The 17752-nt window shown below is 39.8% G+C and overlaps 3 protein-coding genes across 3 annotated transcripts; 2 read left to right on the top strand and 1 right to left on the bottom strand.

Annotated features, from left to right (window-relative positions):
• The first annotated feature begins 1046 nt into the window (after nt 1-1046).
• LOC117612712 (protein MAINTENANCE OF MERISTEMS-like) lies at nt 1047-2084 on the top strand. Its single transcript, XM_034341379.1, has 3 exons — nt 1047-1631; nt 1715-1879; nt 1959-2084. Exons 1-3 carry the CDS (start codon nt 1047-1049, stop codon nt 2082-2084), a joined length of 876 nt encoding a protein of 291 aa, XP_034197270.1.
• A 48-nt stretch (nt 2085-2132) lies between these two features.
• LOC117612711 lies at nt 2133-3446 on the top strand. The gene is made up of 6 exons (XM_034341378.1): nt 2133-2300; nt 2397-2567; nt 2652-2765; nt 2882-2962; nt 3105-3161; nt 3261-3446. Exons 1-6 carry the CDS (start codon nt 2148-2150, stop codon nt 3444-3446), a joined length of 762 nt encoding a protein of 253 aa, XP_034197269.1. The 5' UTR covers nt 2133-2147.
• Nucleotides 3447-5677: 2231 nt separating this feature from the next.
• LOC117612710 (protein FAR1-RELATED SEQUENCE 5-like) lies at nt 5678-7288 on the bottom strand. Its single transcript, XM_034341377.1, has one exon. The coding sequence runs from the start codon at nt 7286-7288 to the stop codon at nt 5678-5680; it is 1611 nt and encodes a 536-aa protein (XP_034197268.1).
• Between the last annotated feature and the right edge of the window lie 10464 nt (nt 7289-17752).

Genomic DNA, 17752 nt, shown 5'->3' with positions numbered 1-17752 from the left:
TGCTTTTTTAGATCTTTTTGCAGTACAAAGACGTCGTTTTGTATTTGTTGATGACGTTGTATATTTTAACAGCGATGGTGATATTACTTGTTGATATTGTTTGGTATGGTATTGATGCTTGTGGGTTTTGTTGGAGCAATGTGTGTGTGTTTCTGTGTTTTTCTGTTATTTTGTCTGCATCCTTGTAGTGCAATCTACTCCCTGTTTGTTCTATTATTTAATACAACCAGTGACGACCTAATGTATACTTTTGTTTATGATATAAACATAAGAACTACATTACTGAAGTTAATCCACCAATTATCCGTTCTTACCTGCATAAGAGATTCCTAATTGAAATGAAGCCTTCAGTTAACAATGCACATGTGAGGCAATGCCTACTGGGCTGGGAAGGAATGAATTTTTGTTTGTAAACAACATAGAGAAAGAAATGCAATGAGTACGGAAGGTTGTGAAATGTTTTTGAACGTATGTTCAGATTATGTCATGTTACTGTGTTGTTTTATTTTTGGTCAAAATAGTTACTGTATTCTTTGATGTTGAGGTAGAGATAATCTGTTTCATTGTTTGCCGTTTGAAATCAATAATGAAGGATATTCGAATCAACAATGAGGACGAATAACAAGTGCCCCGAGGTTGGAGCATCTCATGAAGGTTCCCGTCGCCCGAAGACCACAGTTGCAAAGGGTACGAAAGGTAACTCTTCAGCGGCTTCCTCAAGCTCGAAAAAACGGACGCCAGCAAAACGAATATCGGGTCCTATGGGTAATGGGGTGTTCGGGGTACGTGTGTTCATACCAAGAGACCGCAATCCTTGTTCACCCTTGCTTCACTTCGATTTGGAGGAACATATCTCCTTCAAGGTATTATTATTTAAGTTTACATTTGGCATTTCACACATTGGAATAATTTATTTTTAGAGGGTGACAATCAAATGAAGATTACTAAAACCGTTGTGTTTTATGCAGCTCACTTTAAAAAAAATCAGAGGGTGTGGAAACAACGACATATGTGCTACATGGTATAACAAAGCAATGCACGATACGATGAAAGCAAAGGTGAAAGAATCTGGATTTTTGCCCTTTTTGTCAATACTGGGACATGGAAAGAAAGGGGATAGGCCATTACTTGTGGCCTTAGCTGAGAGATGGTGGGACACTACCCACACATTCCACTTCGATGAAGTTGGAGAGATGACAATGACCCCCACGGACTTCGCAGCAATCACAGGATTGCGTGTTGGTGGGAAGCGATTAACGTACGACTTGGACATTTACAGAAATAAGAACAAGGTGGTGAAATTGTTTGGGAAACCAATTGCAGACCTACTGGCAGGGGAAAGGAGAGTGCCGTATGAAAGCCTTTGCACTCCATACTGGAAGAAGAATCCGAAAGATGATAAAGAAGCTGACCAAATTGCAAGGGCATTTATACTGTGCTTGATTGGCTCCTCATTCCTCAATGACAAGAGCCAATACGTGAGTATGCACTATGCCCCCTGTCTGGAAATAGTCTCAGACATTGGTAAATACGACTGGGGCGGTGCGGCGTTGGCTTGCTTGTATAGATCATTGGATTCTTGTTCCAGGGGCAGGTCATCAAGCATGGGCGGGTATTGGAGGGCATGGGAGGTTAGTGTCATCGAATTGAATATCCGCAAAGTGCAACATAATTTTTTGCTTAAATTACTAATTTGTAAACTTGTCTTGTGTAGGTATGGGCTTGCGAGTACCTAAAGCCGTTTGCTTTATCAAGGCCCAGTGGGACCTTGAACACGTGGCTCAGAACATTGAGGTGGGTTGGTGCAAAATCAAAGCGGGACTTGCAACATCACTTGGAACATTTTAGAGTGATGATGCGACATCTAACAAATGATCAGGTATAAACCTCGACGTTTGTGTGAAATTTTATTTAGCTTCAAATGTATGATTCCCTGAGGTAACCAATTTGTGTTGCAGGTTAATTGGAACCCATGGGGGACCAATGAATCCGACATGCCGGAAGCCGTCATAAATAGTGTGCCAGCAACCCGTAAACGAATCCTACTTGAGGGACCAGCTGGTTCAGCCTGGTTTTTGGGATAGTGAGTCTCAATGCAAAGTTTAGGCACCACAGAACCTCAAGTACCCAAAATTCCACCGAGGACAATGCTTTCTGATTATAAGCTAACTGATGAGGCAGAAGTCAGGGAAGCACTGAATGGGTCCCCCGCTTCAGAATGGCTTGCAAATTCATCCAACTATGGCCACTACAGAGATGAGTACATAAGGTACCGCCACTATGAGGACTTACGTGAAGCGGTACGATATACACTGAACACGTGTTCTGTACTTACACTTGCTGCATGAAATTCATATTATTTTTCAACAATCTAAAATGATACCTAAATTCCACAGGAAGGAGAAGATCGAAATCTCGTAGGGGCCAATATAAGGGTAGGAAACATCTCTCCTCAGCTATGGTCAGTGCGAATACCATGCTGGGCAGCCGAAAATGGAAGTAAACTTGTGCGGATACCGCGTGGGCAAGATAGTCTTGATCTACCATTACCTGCTGGTGTGACACATGTAAGTAGCTTCCATGGCGTGATATATTCATACATTGTGAATTTTCATGTGGTGATTGGTGTAATTGCATGTGCCTAAATGTAGGTAACTGCTGAAGCTGCAACTGAGATTTTGGAGCTGAATGCTGGGTTGAATGCCGTACTATTTTCAACTTCATTGGAAGCAAGCATAGAGATCAGTCGCCTACGGCAAGAGATTGTGAGTCAGTTGATGCTTCATTTCATACTGATTTCATAAAATGAACAACCATCACGGATGTTATATTGAAATAACAGACCATGGTATTGAACATGAACGATGTTATATTGTAATAGGAGAAATTGAAGAACACCTCGGGAACAACCATTGCAAGTTCAGGTATTGGTGAAGACGTCATAGATGATGATGCAGAACATGTAAGTTTGTTACCTCCATTGTAAAGTTCGATTTATAGGATGTTAAATATTGCAATTTTAAATAATATGCTGACTGATTCTGCATTGCAAACCATCATCACAAAATTGAACAAAATATATGTCAATGTTTCCCTGTATGTAGGAGTTTCGCACAAAATTTAAAGCTGACCACATAGTTAGAAAAGGAAAGACAAAAATTGTGATACCAGAAGAGCATGAAGAAGATGAGGAAGAGGAAGAAGAAGAGGAAGAAGAGGAAGATGAAGAGGAAGATGAAGACGATGCTTGGATCGACGAGACAGAGGTTGGGGATGAGGATGAGGAAGCCGATGAGGACGAGGTTGGGGATGAGGATGAGGAATCCGATGATGGCGGGGCCGCAGCTAAGGGTAATCTGAATGCAGAACAAGACTCCACACACCAAAAAGGCAAAGTTGAGAAAAGTCTTCGTTCACGTACCCCAAAGAGAAAGAAAACCAAGTAAATTATGGAAACGATTCAATTTTCAGGATCATTGGTCCGTTTTGTAATATAATATGTTCGGCTTATTGCCCCTTACCATTTCTGATGCTATGTACTTCGATTTCTAGTTCAAAAAAAAGGTGTAATTGTGGATGTACAAAAAAATATGGAGTTCCATTTTTCATTTTTTGGGGTTTGCGCACAGCCACCCTTGCATTGCATCACCGTCATGCAATTGCATGTGTGAAATGCAAATACAAACCTGCTGTGTGCAAACTAAACATACCTGAAAAACGCAAGCCCAACCCTAAATGTATAGCACAAAGACAAAGACAACAAAGCAAATACTTTATTAAGACCATATGTGTATTATTCAATATTATGGTTAATCACATTGTGTTATACGAAAATCGGGATCTTTTGGAAAATCATTTGTGCTACATTAGAATGTCCATTACTACGTAATTTCGAGAATTTATCGTTGTTGTACTGAAAGAATGTTCGGTTTATTGCCCCTTACCGTTTTTCATGCTCTATACTTCGATTGATAGTTCAAAAAAATAGGTCTAATTATGCATGTACAAAAAAATATGATTCATTTTTCCTGATTAGGGGTTTGCGCACAGCCACCCTTGCATTGCATCACCGTCATGCAATTGCATCTGTGAAATGCAAATTGAAACTGGCTGTGTGCAAACTAAACATACCTTAAAAATGCAAACCTAATTAATGTATGGCGCAAAGACAAAGAAAACAAAGCCAATACTTTATTATGACGGTATGTTTATTATTCAATATTAGAGTTAAGCACATAGTGTTTTATGAAATTGGGGATATTTTGGAAAATCATTTGTGCTACATGACAATGTCCATTACTACGGAATTTTTAAATTTGGTCGTTTTTGCACTGAGAATAAGTTCTGCTTATTGCCCCTTACCATTTCTTATGCTCTATACTTCGATTTATAGTTCAAAAAATATGTATATGCATGTACAAAAAAATATGGTCCATTTTTCCTGATTAGGGGTTTGCGCACAGCCGCCCTTGCATTGCATCACCGTCATGCAATTGCATCTGTGAAATGCAAATGCAAACCGGCTGGGTGCAAACTAAACATACGCTAAAAACGCAAACCTAATTAATGTATGGCGCAAAGACAAAGAAAACGAAGCCAATACTTTATTATGACCGTAATTTTATTTTTCAATATTAGAGTTAATCACATTGTGTTATACGAAAGTCGGGATATTTTGAAAATTCATTTGTGGTACATGACAATGTCCATTAGTACGTGATTTTTATAATTGGTCTATTTTGTAATATAATTGAAGGACTTATTGCCCCAGATTCTTACCATGCACTGTATTTCGGTTCATTTCGCCCTTCAATATAAAATTCAAAAAGTAGGTGACATTTGCAAGAAGGAAAAAATATGATCCATTTTTCCTTATTAGGGGTTTGGCCACAGCCACCCTTGCATTGCATCACCGTCTTGCAATTGCATGTTTCTAATGCAAATGCTGACCTGCTGTGGGCAAAACTGTTCAAACTATAAACGCGAAGCTAATGAATGTATATAGCAAAGAAATTAGGATTAAGCAATTATCGTTTACGAAATTGCCTATATTTTGGAATATAATGTGCACTTTCAGGCCAAAAATTTGTAATACCAAGTATTTTCAGATAATTAGTCTTTATTGATTCTAATATGTTCAAATAATAGCCCCTTACCCTTAGGCAATGTGGTTTGGATCACCGCCTCCTACATAAAACTTCCGTTCAAGCACCCCCTACAAGTCATAAAATCGTTTCTTAACATTACATACATAAAACAATAAGATATCAATCATATGAAAGCATCTTGTCTATTACTGAATCTACATTTCATGTGAATTTTTACATGTAAACCAAGTTCCAAAACTACAATTGTTTTGGGTTGAACTAGTACATAGGGAATTAGGTTCACCATTGTCGAATGAGAAACCATCGTCACTGTTAGGGGTAGAACCGGTTGGGTCTGCAGTAGAAAAACTATCAGAACTAGAGAAATCAACCACATTGTTGCTTCTGCATTGAGAAATCGTTTGACTAGGATAACTGTAGCTAATGTCCGGGGACGGCCCTTTATCAGAACTATACTGATAGCTTTCACTACCTGATGGGATATTCACACCTGCATTTCTACTTGGATGCAAGTTTCTTTGAGAGCAATTACGCTTTGTATGTCCATATCCGCGACACAATTGACATTGTCAACGCTTGCGCGTTCCACCCTGCCTTGCTTGAGTGCCTTTTGTCCTAACGATATTTGGATCTTTCACAATATTTGAAGGACATTGCTCAGCACTACCCAATTTCAGACTTGTCTCTTCTTCCTTTTGCCGTAAGTCTTCACAAATTCCCTCCCATCTACTAAACTCATTCGTCAACATGGCATAACCATTTGCACTCTTTGATGCATAAAAACAAACTTTGTTTGACATAGCACTTAAACTTCCATACCTCGCGATTTCTACAACTTCCTTGGTACTGTCTTCGCCTTTGCTGATAAATTCCCTACATGTATCAGTTTGGGCACTCTTTGTCCATCTCTTCATTATGAGTGCTGGAGGAATTTCCGTAAGGTGCTCGCACTTCATTACATAAAACAGGTGGCAACACGGGATCCCTTCACTTTCATATTTCCGGCATCCACACTGTATCCGTATCTTTTCCCCACCGTGGTAAACACAAGTCCATTTATTATGCGGTTCACCATATTTTGACAATACGTATACACGACCTCCAAAATTATGCATCACATTATCATGGATGAGTGCTGAACAAGATTCGATCTCATGACGAACCAATACAAAGCATCTATGCGTGTAAATCAAAGAAGCTTGTTGCTCGAGTTTTGTCAATGCGGTTTTAAGGACTGGTGTTGAGTACTTTGCGTTGAAACCATCCTTTGCCGTGGTATTCCTAAGACGTAACATAGCCCTATCAATTGCTGGAATACATTCAAACAACTTCACACCTTTCCTCAAGTAATCTTTCACATACTTGTTCATAGACTCCACGCGTTGAGTGGTGCACATACCACTGAAAAACTTTCCTCTCAAACATGATTCAGCCCATGAGTCACTTTTTGCATACATCATTTCCAACCATTCTTTTTGTTTCGGAGTCCTCGCTCTTTCCCTTAGAACCTCCCATTTCTTCTCAAACTCGTCCAATGCAAATGGTTCCCAAATACATGCCTGAAAATTTCTTACCAATTCATCATCCTTCAAGTTATTTTGTGCATTCCTTGACACATGCCATGAGCACAACCGATGGTTAGACATGGGAAACACATCATCAATGGCTTTACGCATTGCCTCATCGCCATCCGTCAATATTGATATTGGCTTCTTATCTTTCATGGATGCCATGAATGTTTCCAATAACCACTTGTAAGTTTCAAATGTCTCGTCCTGCAATAATGCACAACCAAACATTACAGTAGAACGGTAGTTGTTCGAACCAACAAACAACACTAGGGGCTTGTCATAAACATTTGTTTTGTATGTGCTGTCAAATATGAGGACGTCCCCATAGGCAATGTAATCCAAAAGTGAAGTGGAGTCCCTCCAAAACAAATTACCAAGCCTATTTTCCTCGTCAACACTGAACTTACAAAAGAATTCTGGATCCATTGCTCCTTTCGCTTTCAAGTAAGATAGTGCAGCTTCTGTGTCATCGTCGAGCAAAATTTCCCTCCGTGATGCATCCAACTTATTGTACAGATCCTTTATTTGAAAACCAACATTTAAATACCCGCCACATTGGTCGACCATATACTCATATGTTTGACATGTTCTAACCAATGCTCTTCGCATTGCCACTGCTTGTGCTAAATCAGAATTTCGAACAACACGGTTACATCGGAGATATGGTGATTCAAGTGGAGTAACTAGTTGATGATTGTGATGTGGTTCAAAATTGTAACGACGTAAACGTCACGTTTCTTCTCATAACCCACCCAAAAATGGGCAGAACAATTCTCTCTTGTAATTGGCTTTGGTGGTCGAATCCTATCTGATCGATCATTAAACTTCTCATTTCTCAAACCTTCTTTAGAACAACACCACCGTCTCCTACATATTTTCCCTTCCGCATTTCGCACCAATTTGTCTTTTCTCACGCTAAATCCAATGCCCTTTGCATAACTCATATAATATTCTTCTGCTAATTCTATCGTTTTAAACTCCTTCCCCATAACATCTTCTTTCCTCGGTGCAATCATGTCAACATCATTATCATCACTGCTTTGACTAACCATATGTTGGACCGACATATGCCCAGTCTCTGTTGTCGGTGCCCTATGACTCGACCTTTCACAACCACCCAGATACCCTGAATCACTACAACCACCATTTGATGTCTCTAGACCCCTGTCCATCTTACCAGACCCCTTCATGCCTGAGAAACATAATTTCAAACTGAAATTACCTTATACTCTATGTGCTAACATACTTTCTCTTAAAAAAAACACAAATGAATAATCTCATGCAATTGCACATACTCAGGTCAATAATTGCACCACGTATAACTGTTTTGCAACCAAAAACATGCAATTGCATCAACTCATTACCCAAATCACATTCAAGTCCTAAACCAGAAAGAGGGTTCTTTGAAATCTTACTTGATGTTTCCATACTTTCAAAGGCCTCTCCTTACACTTCCTTTTGCCACCAACTCAAATGTCGTCGTTAACAGCCAAGGATCTTCGAAATCTTTACAACCACGTTGTTATTACAAATTCATTCCCCTGCGAAATTGAAATTCTATATCAGACAATGCCAACAAAACAAATTAAATTAATTAAATACCTCCAATTTGGTGACCATTTCATCATGGAGGTTGGACCCACCATCAATTTGGTATATGCATATGAGTTTTGGGCAAGCAGAGAGAAGACTTGAGGACCTCAATTCGGTGAGCATTACCTTCTTGCAGCTGCGTTTTGCCCAAGCACAGACAAGAGTTGGACGCACTTAGGATGAATTTGGGCAAGTGAGAGGAAGAGTTCCTTGTGAAGTAGAGACAGGAGTTCGCAGCCAAGCAGAGACAGTGGGCAAGAAGAGAGGAGTTCGTGGAGGCGCTAAGGATTGGATTTGGGCAAGCAAAAAGAAGAGTTCCTGGAGGCGCTAAGAATTGGATGGGCTCTTACGATTTTCGATTTGGGCAACCAGAGAGGAGAGCGTGCGTCTTCTTCATCCTCCAAACCTGCCTTCTCTGCGCGTCTTCTTCATCTTCCAAATCTGCCTTTCTCTTTCCTCACATGCCACTCACGTGTTGAATAACAAATGCCTCAACAGGTCACCAAGTCATTCTATCTCAGCCATCCTTTTTTAACATGAAAACTCAGCCGTTGGATAGCTGGCTGTACTGGTACAGCTGATGCACCACAGAATTTTCGTTATTTGAGATATTAGGGTTAACCACATTATGGTTTACGAAATTGGGAATATTTTTGAATGTGATTTGTACTACATGACAATTTCTATTACTAAGTATTTTCGAATAATTGGTCCTTTTGTAGTATAATATGTTCGGATTATTGCCCCTTACCGTTTGTCATGCTCTGTATTTCAAATAATTGAGCCCTTCGATTTATAGTAAAAATATGTCTAATTATGCATGTACAGTAAAATATGATCCATTTTTCTTATTTTCGTTTGCGCACAATCACTCTTGCATTGCATCACCAACATGCAATTGCATGCTTGCAATGCAAATGTTGCCCGACTGTTGGCAAACTCTTCAGAGCGTAAACACGAAGCTAAAAACATACAATTGCATAAACTCATTACTCAAAATATATTGAACTCCTAAACTGCATGAACTCATTACCCAAAATACATTCAACTCATAAACCAGAAAAAGAGGGTTGTTTGAACTCTTACTTGATGTTTCCAAATTTTCAACGCATCCTCTTTACACTTCCTTTCTCCACCAACTCAAATGTCGTCGTTCACACAATTCCAACAAATCAAACTAAATTCCACTCAATTTGGTGACCATTACATCATGGAGGCTGGACCCATCATCAATTTCGCAACGATTACCTCTCTGCAGATCAGTTTTGGGCAAGCAGAGAGAAGAGTTGAGGACCTCGCTTAGGCAGAGTCGCCAGCTTTGTCTTCAGTTTTCTCGTGACGACCTCGATTCGGTGAGCATTAGCTTTTTCTGTAGATGCATTTTGGCCAACACAGGATGAATTTGGGCAAGTAGGGAGAGGATTTGGTGGGCAAGCAGGGAGAGCATTTGATGGGCAAGCAGAGAGAGGATTTGGGGGCGCTTATGATTGGATTTAGGCAAGCAGAGAAAAGAGCTGGAGGCTCTTACGATTCGATTTAGAGAGAAAACTTGGAGCGAGCGTCGTCTTCCACCTCCACACCATGCGTCTGGTTCTGTTAGCCCTTATAAGAGTCACATGTGACTCAGGTGCTCAATAACAAAGGGCTGAATAGGTTATCCAGTCATTCAATCTCAACCATCCATTTTTGAAATGCAAACTCAACCCTTGGATAAGTGGCTGTACAGATACAGCCAAGGCACCACAGAATTTTCGTGAACTACATAATAGCAATCTACCCATTACCGTCACGTCTTTCAAAGTTCAACCAAATTTCCGTAAATATTAAAGACAAATTCATAATTTAAGGAAAATAAGAATTATACCCTATTAAATTACTACATAATAGTGTTCCCTTTTTCGACACTATTTCTCTTTTGGGTTGAGTTACTTTAGAGAGTGTAAAGATTGTCGGGTAAACACCAATGTCCCAATTGGATTTCTGGCTCGTGAGAGGATTCTTTCAACTTTTGGACAAAATTGAAAGTTGGTTCAGGTTGACAAGAATGAGGGAGCTCGAGCTGGGCCTTGATGACTTGCTTCTCTTGAGCTAATTGCGGATTGCGTAGGCGTGCCACTATTGGGTATGAGACCAATGCAATAAACCTAGAATATGTGATGTAGGGTGTCTGTTTGGTGGATTCGCGCTTGTTCTGGACTTTCGATCAAGCCATTGTACTCCAAGGGGGGTATTGGCTTGGATGAGTTCTTTTCTATGCCTCAATCAAGAGGACTTCAATATTCTTTCGCTCGTGCGTTGCTAGTTTAATAGATACGAACAGTACCTGATCAAACAATAAGGAAACTAATGTTGTGGTTAATGCTCCCTCGTTTGGGTTAAAAAACCTAGCTTGGGCCCAAGATGACCCCAGATTAGGTCAAGATTCAACCAATTTGGGCCCAACAATGTAGTTCAGGCCCGGACATGCCCTTACTTTAGGACTAATAAAGCCCTATTTGGGCCTAAACCCTTATCTTGGGTCCAAATATTGATAAGCTTAAATATGCAAAGGCAGGAAAATAAATTAATCCACAAGAGTATATAAAAAAACTAAATGACAGATATTTAAGAGGTAGCTAAAGTAAATTTCAGAAAGTAAAGTGGTTTCAGATGTCAGAGATCCCTCTATCCAACTCTAGTATGATGACAAATCAAAATGAAAGCCAAAGATTTCTCCATTTAGCTAATTTTATGACAGGACCGCCCCAAATTCCTAGAAACCTGAGACGAATCCTGTGGAAATTCCGACATCACACCGATTGTCGAATCTACTTACTAAAGACCGAGACGTTCTACCAAAATTTTGGCAGAGTCTCCCCTGTAAATTGAACATTCCCCAAATTTTAACCTGTACAAAGTTCGTAATTTAATATCCCAACAGGCAACACACACAATATAACAACATGTAATTCACATAGACGTCCTCCGACCTTCAAATAATCGGTAACAAAACTTCCAACAAAGCTCTTAAATCAAATAATACCTTAAACAAGGCAACTAATGAACTCAAACATACTTATGAATGCCAAATGCAATTTACATAGTTTAACTTTCCCAAATATCCAACATGCGAGATTCGAACCTCCTAACCCAATCGCAAATAGTTTAAGGCCTCAGCCTAAATCGTACAGCAATCCAAAACGAGTTTTATACCTATTTGACCCGAACACATTTGCACAACCCTCCCTTAGCCAAAAGGGAGTAGAAACAATTATTCAATCGCACCTCGGTTTCAACCGAGTTTCAGGACCAACGACAAGGTCGGAACCAATCTCAATAAAACCACTCAAGTAAAATTTAGCATGTGGCTGCACCTAGGCACTACTCTAGGCTGCCTATGTACCCTTTCTAAGGGATCAAGCCACACATAGTTCTTTCAACAAAAATTCTGATTCCAACCACATACAATCCATTACAGCAATACAAAAAGAAAGACTCTAGAATTTATTCCTTTCCCTTTTCTTTAAATCACAACCTACCGAACCTAATCTTTTTCAAACCTCTTTCTTTCCCAACATAGTATAACAATCCTTAATTCATCTCCCTGTTATTTTATAATTCATCTCCCTAATAATCACATAATCTCCCCATACGCCGGAAATACAACGCCACGTATGAGGTCTGTCTCATGCCGAAAAATCTTCCCATACGCTGGAAAATTCAACGCCACGTATGGAGTCTATTTCATGCCGGAAAATCCAACGCCACGTGAGACCTAATAACCACATAATCTCCCCATACGTCAGAAAATTTAACGCCACGTATGGGGTCTGTCTCGTGCTGGAAAATCCAAAGCAACATGAGACCTAATAACGACATAATCTCCCCATACGCCAGAAAATTCAACGTCACGTATGGGGTCTGCCTCACGCCGGAAAATCCAACGCCACGTGAGACCTAATAACCACATAATCTCCCCAAGCGCAGGAAAATCCAACGCCACGTATGGGAAGTATGTACTTTTTACATAATATAATTAAATAACTTCCCATATAAACCCATAATACTCAACTCCCATTTCCCCCAGTTTCAAGCAATAAATTAATCTCATAATCCCATTTAATCAACTTATCTCAACTAACAGTCACGACTCGTCAATAAGGTCACTTTAATCCTCCTAGAAAGGTGAAACTATCTTGGAAGACTCACGGTCAACCAAGGGTTAAACTACCCAAGCTTGGTCAAACGAGCCCACGTGGCTCCCAACCTCCGTTTTCCTATCCGAAAGTTCCTATGGGTTCCACAAGGTTTAGGAGACACACCCTGCAAGTTCGGTGGCAATCGCACGATTAGACGGTTATTGTAAAACACAACTTCACGTTATTAAATCGGAACATCCGGGGGTCCAATTCGCGATCCGTGAATTCCTACACGATTTTAGGAGTGCCTAGATCAACATATATTAAATTCGAGACTATCCACCGGTTCAAACCTATAACGCACAATAGGCGAAATTTGATTGATGATCAAACGATAACCAAATTGGAATCCAAGCACACCTACGCGCTCGTGACATCAAGGGGATCGCATCGAGACAAAATGCCCTTGTTCTATAATGCTTCGCCGGAAAATCTCAAAATTAAGGGCCAAACTTCCTACCCTAGGTGTAAAACCTCATTTGGAGACACTTTTGTTCTTGGACCTACCTCGAAAAATGACCTAAAGTGGCCGGAATCTCATCCCAAAATTCAGCCAACTTTTGGGTTACAATCAAGTTGCCTACGCTATAAATTGAAAAAATCCTACCCAACCATCAGCTAGAATACATTGAAAGGATAGAAAAGCATACCAAATTCAAAGAAAATGGTGGCCGGAGGTGTCCGAACGAGCTCCGCGAAATTCCGTCAAAACTGTCCAAACCGCCCTGTTTCATGGCGGTTTTCGGCTCTCACGACGGCGGATTAAGGCTGAGATGGGCTGGGACTAGAAGAGGGAAGTGTGATGGTTCTAATGGGGCCGGCCTTGCTTGAATTGGTGGCCGGAGTTGGGAGAAATCACCATTTGAAGTTGGCTCGTCCCAACTGCCCAGAGAGAAGAAATCTGGGTTTAAAAAAAACTAAACTTCAAAATATTTACGGTTATGCCACTGAACAACTCCGATTCGAGTCTACTACGTGCCTACGGACTCGTTTCGACGTGCTCTACACAACGTTACAATCAAAATTTCCAAATGCCTTCCCAAACTTAAAATGACATTTTTGCCCCTTATAATATTAAATAATATTTTAATTTCTCAAAAACCTTAATTAATTCAAATCATTTTATTTTAATGTTTATTTCAATTTATTTCCTCATTTAAATTTATTCTCTCTTACTTTAATTATTTTAACACTTTTTTGGACCGGGATGTAACAATTTCACCAAAATCTTCCTGATCAACAAGTCAACATGCAAATCTATTAAAATATTCCGGGGTAACATTGTCTTTTTCTTTAATAATTTAGTATTTAATTATTAATTTAGGACCGGGTCGTTACATTTTAAATACAAATTACAATATAGAAGAAGTTGGAGATTTCTCTATCCAATTTAAACAGAAGATATGTTGATAGAATTCAAACATATTGTTTTAATAAGATTATACCATAAAGATGGTAGAGCAACAAAAGATAAACGAAGGAGTGGTCAACTAGTTATCTGAACAGTAAATAGGCTATTTGAAAAGATCTTGAAGTTCTTTCAAGTGTTTTTGAGATGTTGCGTCTGGTTTTCGAAGAGAGAGAGTCCTCTTGTGTTGCTATAGAGCCTTTGTATTTATAGGCAAGAATTCCTAATGATGAAGGCTAGAGGGGGATATTGTGCTGCTATCCAAAGCCAGCTGTTGTTTTGTCCTTGTGAGTCGGTCCATAGGCGAGAGGATAGAATATCTCGGACAAAACTACTGGTCTCAAGGGATGCCTCTTTGACCTATTTCCTTTCGTAGCTGGAAATCTAGTTGGTAATCAGCTCATTCTGGCTGTGGCATCTATTATCCAGCTTGCTTTTCTTGTTGGGAGAGACGACGGTCAAGTCATCATTAATGGTGAAAATCCCTCTTCAGACCCTCATGTGGGTCGATATGCAATGGCTACCCATTTTCTTAACTTTAGTGTGGACCAAAGTTGGGGTCCTTTCGTACTTATGGGATTTTGAGAGGCTTTCACCCACTGCTAGCCCAAATCCAAAAAAAGCTCTTTTCATCATTTCTATAAGAAAAAGGTTGGGCTTCAGCTTTGTGAAACCCTGTATTTTTAATATATATATATATTATAGTTTGAGAAATTAAATATTTTGTTACATATTTAATTTATAACTTATATATATAGATAAAGCCAAAAGAGTTAGCTTGAGATATGTCCACTTACTAGCAAGGTACTTTAGACTTGGTTTGTTGTCAATCTGTGGCATAGCATGAAAACACCTGATGCTATTTCTCCTTGTAGATGGCAACAAATGCTTGGTCAATAGATTTAAGAGTTATCTAAAATTTACTTAGCTAGTAAGTATTTGAATCATTATCCTTCGTCTTGCCGCCAATTGCAATCAATAGTTATCCAAATTTATAAGCTCTACAACCCCAACCAATAGGAAACCATTTGGTTGCCGCCTTAGTATTTACTATAAAGAGGGGTCATTTCCTTTGATTTTGAAAACACAGGACATTGCATAGTAGTGCATGCAAAGAGAAGAGAAAAAAATAAAGAGAGAGAGAGAGAGAGAGAGAGAAGAAGAAAGAAAACAAGAGAAAGAAAGTGGTGATCAAATTCTCAAGAGGAGTTAGAGGTCATGGCTTGTGTGTTTTCTTAATTTGGAGTTGGCTTTAGAAATGAGGTAGGGGTTTCTTGGGGGCCTTTTGCAGAGATTGATTTAATTAAATTTCGTGAGCACTATATTATGCATGATATTCTTATTTGATTATTATTGAAATTGGGTGTTTTAAGTGTTGTTAATTATCATTATATTATTTTATTAATATTGACATGATCATATATTATCGGCAATGGCTGGAATTCTTGGGTTGATAAGGAAAGTATGGAAAAGAGGGTAATGTGAATGGTCTTTTGTGTAGTTGAGTCTAACTCTTGGCAGGTACCAGGTCTCAGGAATCCCACAGTACACATGATTTTTATTGGGTGATTTGGGACTGGCGAAAGGGAGTTAGACAAGATGACTAACAAAAGGGAATTATAGGATGATTGAAATGGGTGTTAGTTCATATAAATAGGCATTCGGGAACAAGTGGTATAAGCATGGTATGAGACGTGCTGACAGGACCCGACCCAATTTCCACTTTGGAATTCGGGCCAAGTCCTGTGCGCGTCCGACACCTGGCTGATGTCGGGCACAGATGACCTTTGTACCCTTTTTATCTCAATTTCTTTTCAAATTTCTCTTCGACTTCTGCCGAAATTTCGGCAGAGTCTCCCTTGTATTTTGACCAATCCCAAAATTTTCTACCTGTTAAACAATCAATAAATTCATCCCAACAGCCAGAATGTCTCAAGTGACAGATCTCAACTTCGTTTTTCCACTAATACTAGATATCAGAGCATATTCTAAAGTTTTCGAGGTTTTAAGGATTTTCTACTAAACTCTACCTTACTTGATGGCGCGGAAGCTATGAATGGCCCGGTGGTGGATCCCGCGTACTTCTACGGCCTGGGGGCGAAAAACAAGTTTTAAACTGTGAGTGGACAAAATAAAATTCTTAAAAACAAGCCAGAATATAATACCCCCGTTTTGAAATAACTAAGGATATATATATATATATATCGATAATTTAACTATATTTCAATATAAGAAATTCTATAAGCATGAATCAGTATGCTGATGAATAAACTTACATAATTGATCAAAGATATCACTGCCTGGAGAAATCAAAGAACTGGTATAACCAAACAAATATATAAAGATATCAATGTGCAAATACTAAGAAACCGATATAAAATAACTGAAAGTCATCCTTGAATAAAAGAAAACTCAAAATCCTTTGGAAATACCACCTATTTGTGCCCCTGTCATATCCGTCAATTCCGTGGCAGGTCTCGGGCGCCACGCAGTCTACCCGAGCTGCAAACTAGCGAAATCAGGGGACTATGATCAGCCTGTCCCACCGGCAGATTCCTCGATGACACCAAGTCAGCTCGAGTCGCTCTGGCAGGATGCAGGGGACCGTAGTCAACCTGATCCGCAATCCTGGCAGGTCTCGGGACACAGAGTCAGCCGAGCCGCAATCCTGGCAGGTCTCGGGACACCAAGTCTGCCGAGCCGCAAATCCTGGCACTCACTGTCCGAGCGTCCCCGTAACTCGTGAGGCAAAGTCTAGTGCACTGACGTAACTGAAATCAGACTGGATGTCCGTAGACATCGGTCCGACTCTGGGTAATCACCATAAATAAACGGGTACATGGTGGTTTAATTAGAAAATCTGATAACTTCTGAAATCTGATAAATTAATTGTAGTCTCAATGCTGTTGCTATTCTGTTATATAAAACTCAAGGTATGCTTCTAGATATAACCTTCATCATATATATATCTCCAAATATTTAACAGTATAAAACATGCTCAAAGGCTTACAAAATACTTATTCAAGATCAGATAATAAAATTCGCTTATAATAACTTATTTATAAAAACTTATTTATATAAAATTATGATAAAATCCTTTGTGTAAATTTATCTGTATAACTCATATATATAACTTATTTATATCAAACATTTACGGAAGAAAGTCCACTCACAGATGGTCCGAGCTAATTTGACCCTTTGAAGGTTCCTCCTGCTGGTCGGCTGGGCCTCTGATGCCTGATTATCCATGAATAATAAATCAATAAACTGCTGAATAAAAGAATTAAATTAAACACCCTGCCCCCGGCTCTTAGAAATACGTGCGTTCAAATCCAAGTTACTCCTGAGCCCACATTAGCCTTTTCAGACACTTGGACCAGTTTTAAAAGGTCCGACGCTCAGCTAAGCGATACACTGCCCGATCGGCCGACCCGGGACCCCGTGGGTCTACAATCTCTGATGGCCAATCTGGGCTTCCCTGAAGGTTCCTTACAGAGAGGGAACCATGTTCTGCGAATTTGGTCTGAAATGGACGGTCGGATTAGCTAAAATCGCGTTATCGCTTAAAATCCAAACCCTAGCCCCAGGGTTCTCGATTCCGGAGTATCCGGGACTTCGATTCGCAATCCGTCGTATCCTACACGATCCTGACATCGTGTAGACCGACATATCCAAAATTCAACGCGATTCGGCGATTTAACGACACTGCACCCACGGATCGCGCGATATGGAAAATCCGTTCGGGGCACAAACGGACTCCGAATCGAGATCAGCAAAATCCTACGCGCTCGTGACGACATGAGGATCTCAAAACTGTACATAATTACTTCACCACCCTCACCCACGCGTCCCAGCACGCGCGGTCAGATTTGGGTGTCTTAAGCGATTTCGGGT

The sequence above is a fragment of the Prunus dulcis genome, unplaced genomic scaffold (genome assembly GCF_902201215.1).
Source record: "Prunus dulcis unplaced genomic scaffold, ALMONDv2, whole genome shotgun sequence".
NCBI lineage: Eukaryota > Viridiplantae > Streptophyta > Magnoliopsida > Rosales > Rosaceae > Prunus > Prunus dulcis.
This window is presented reverse-complemented; position numbering and strand designations above follow the sequence as displayed.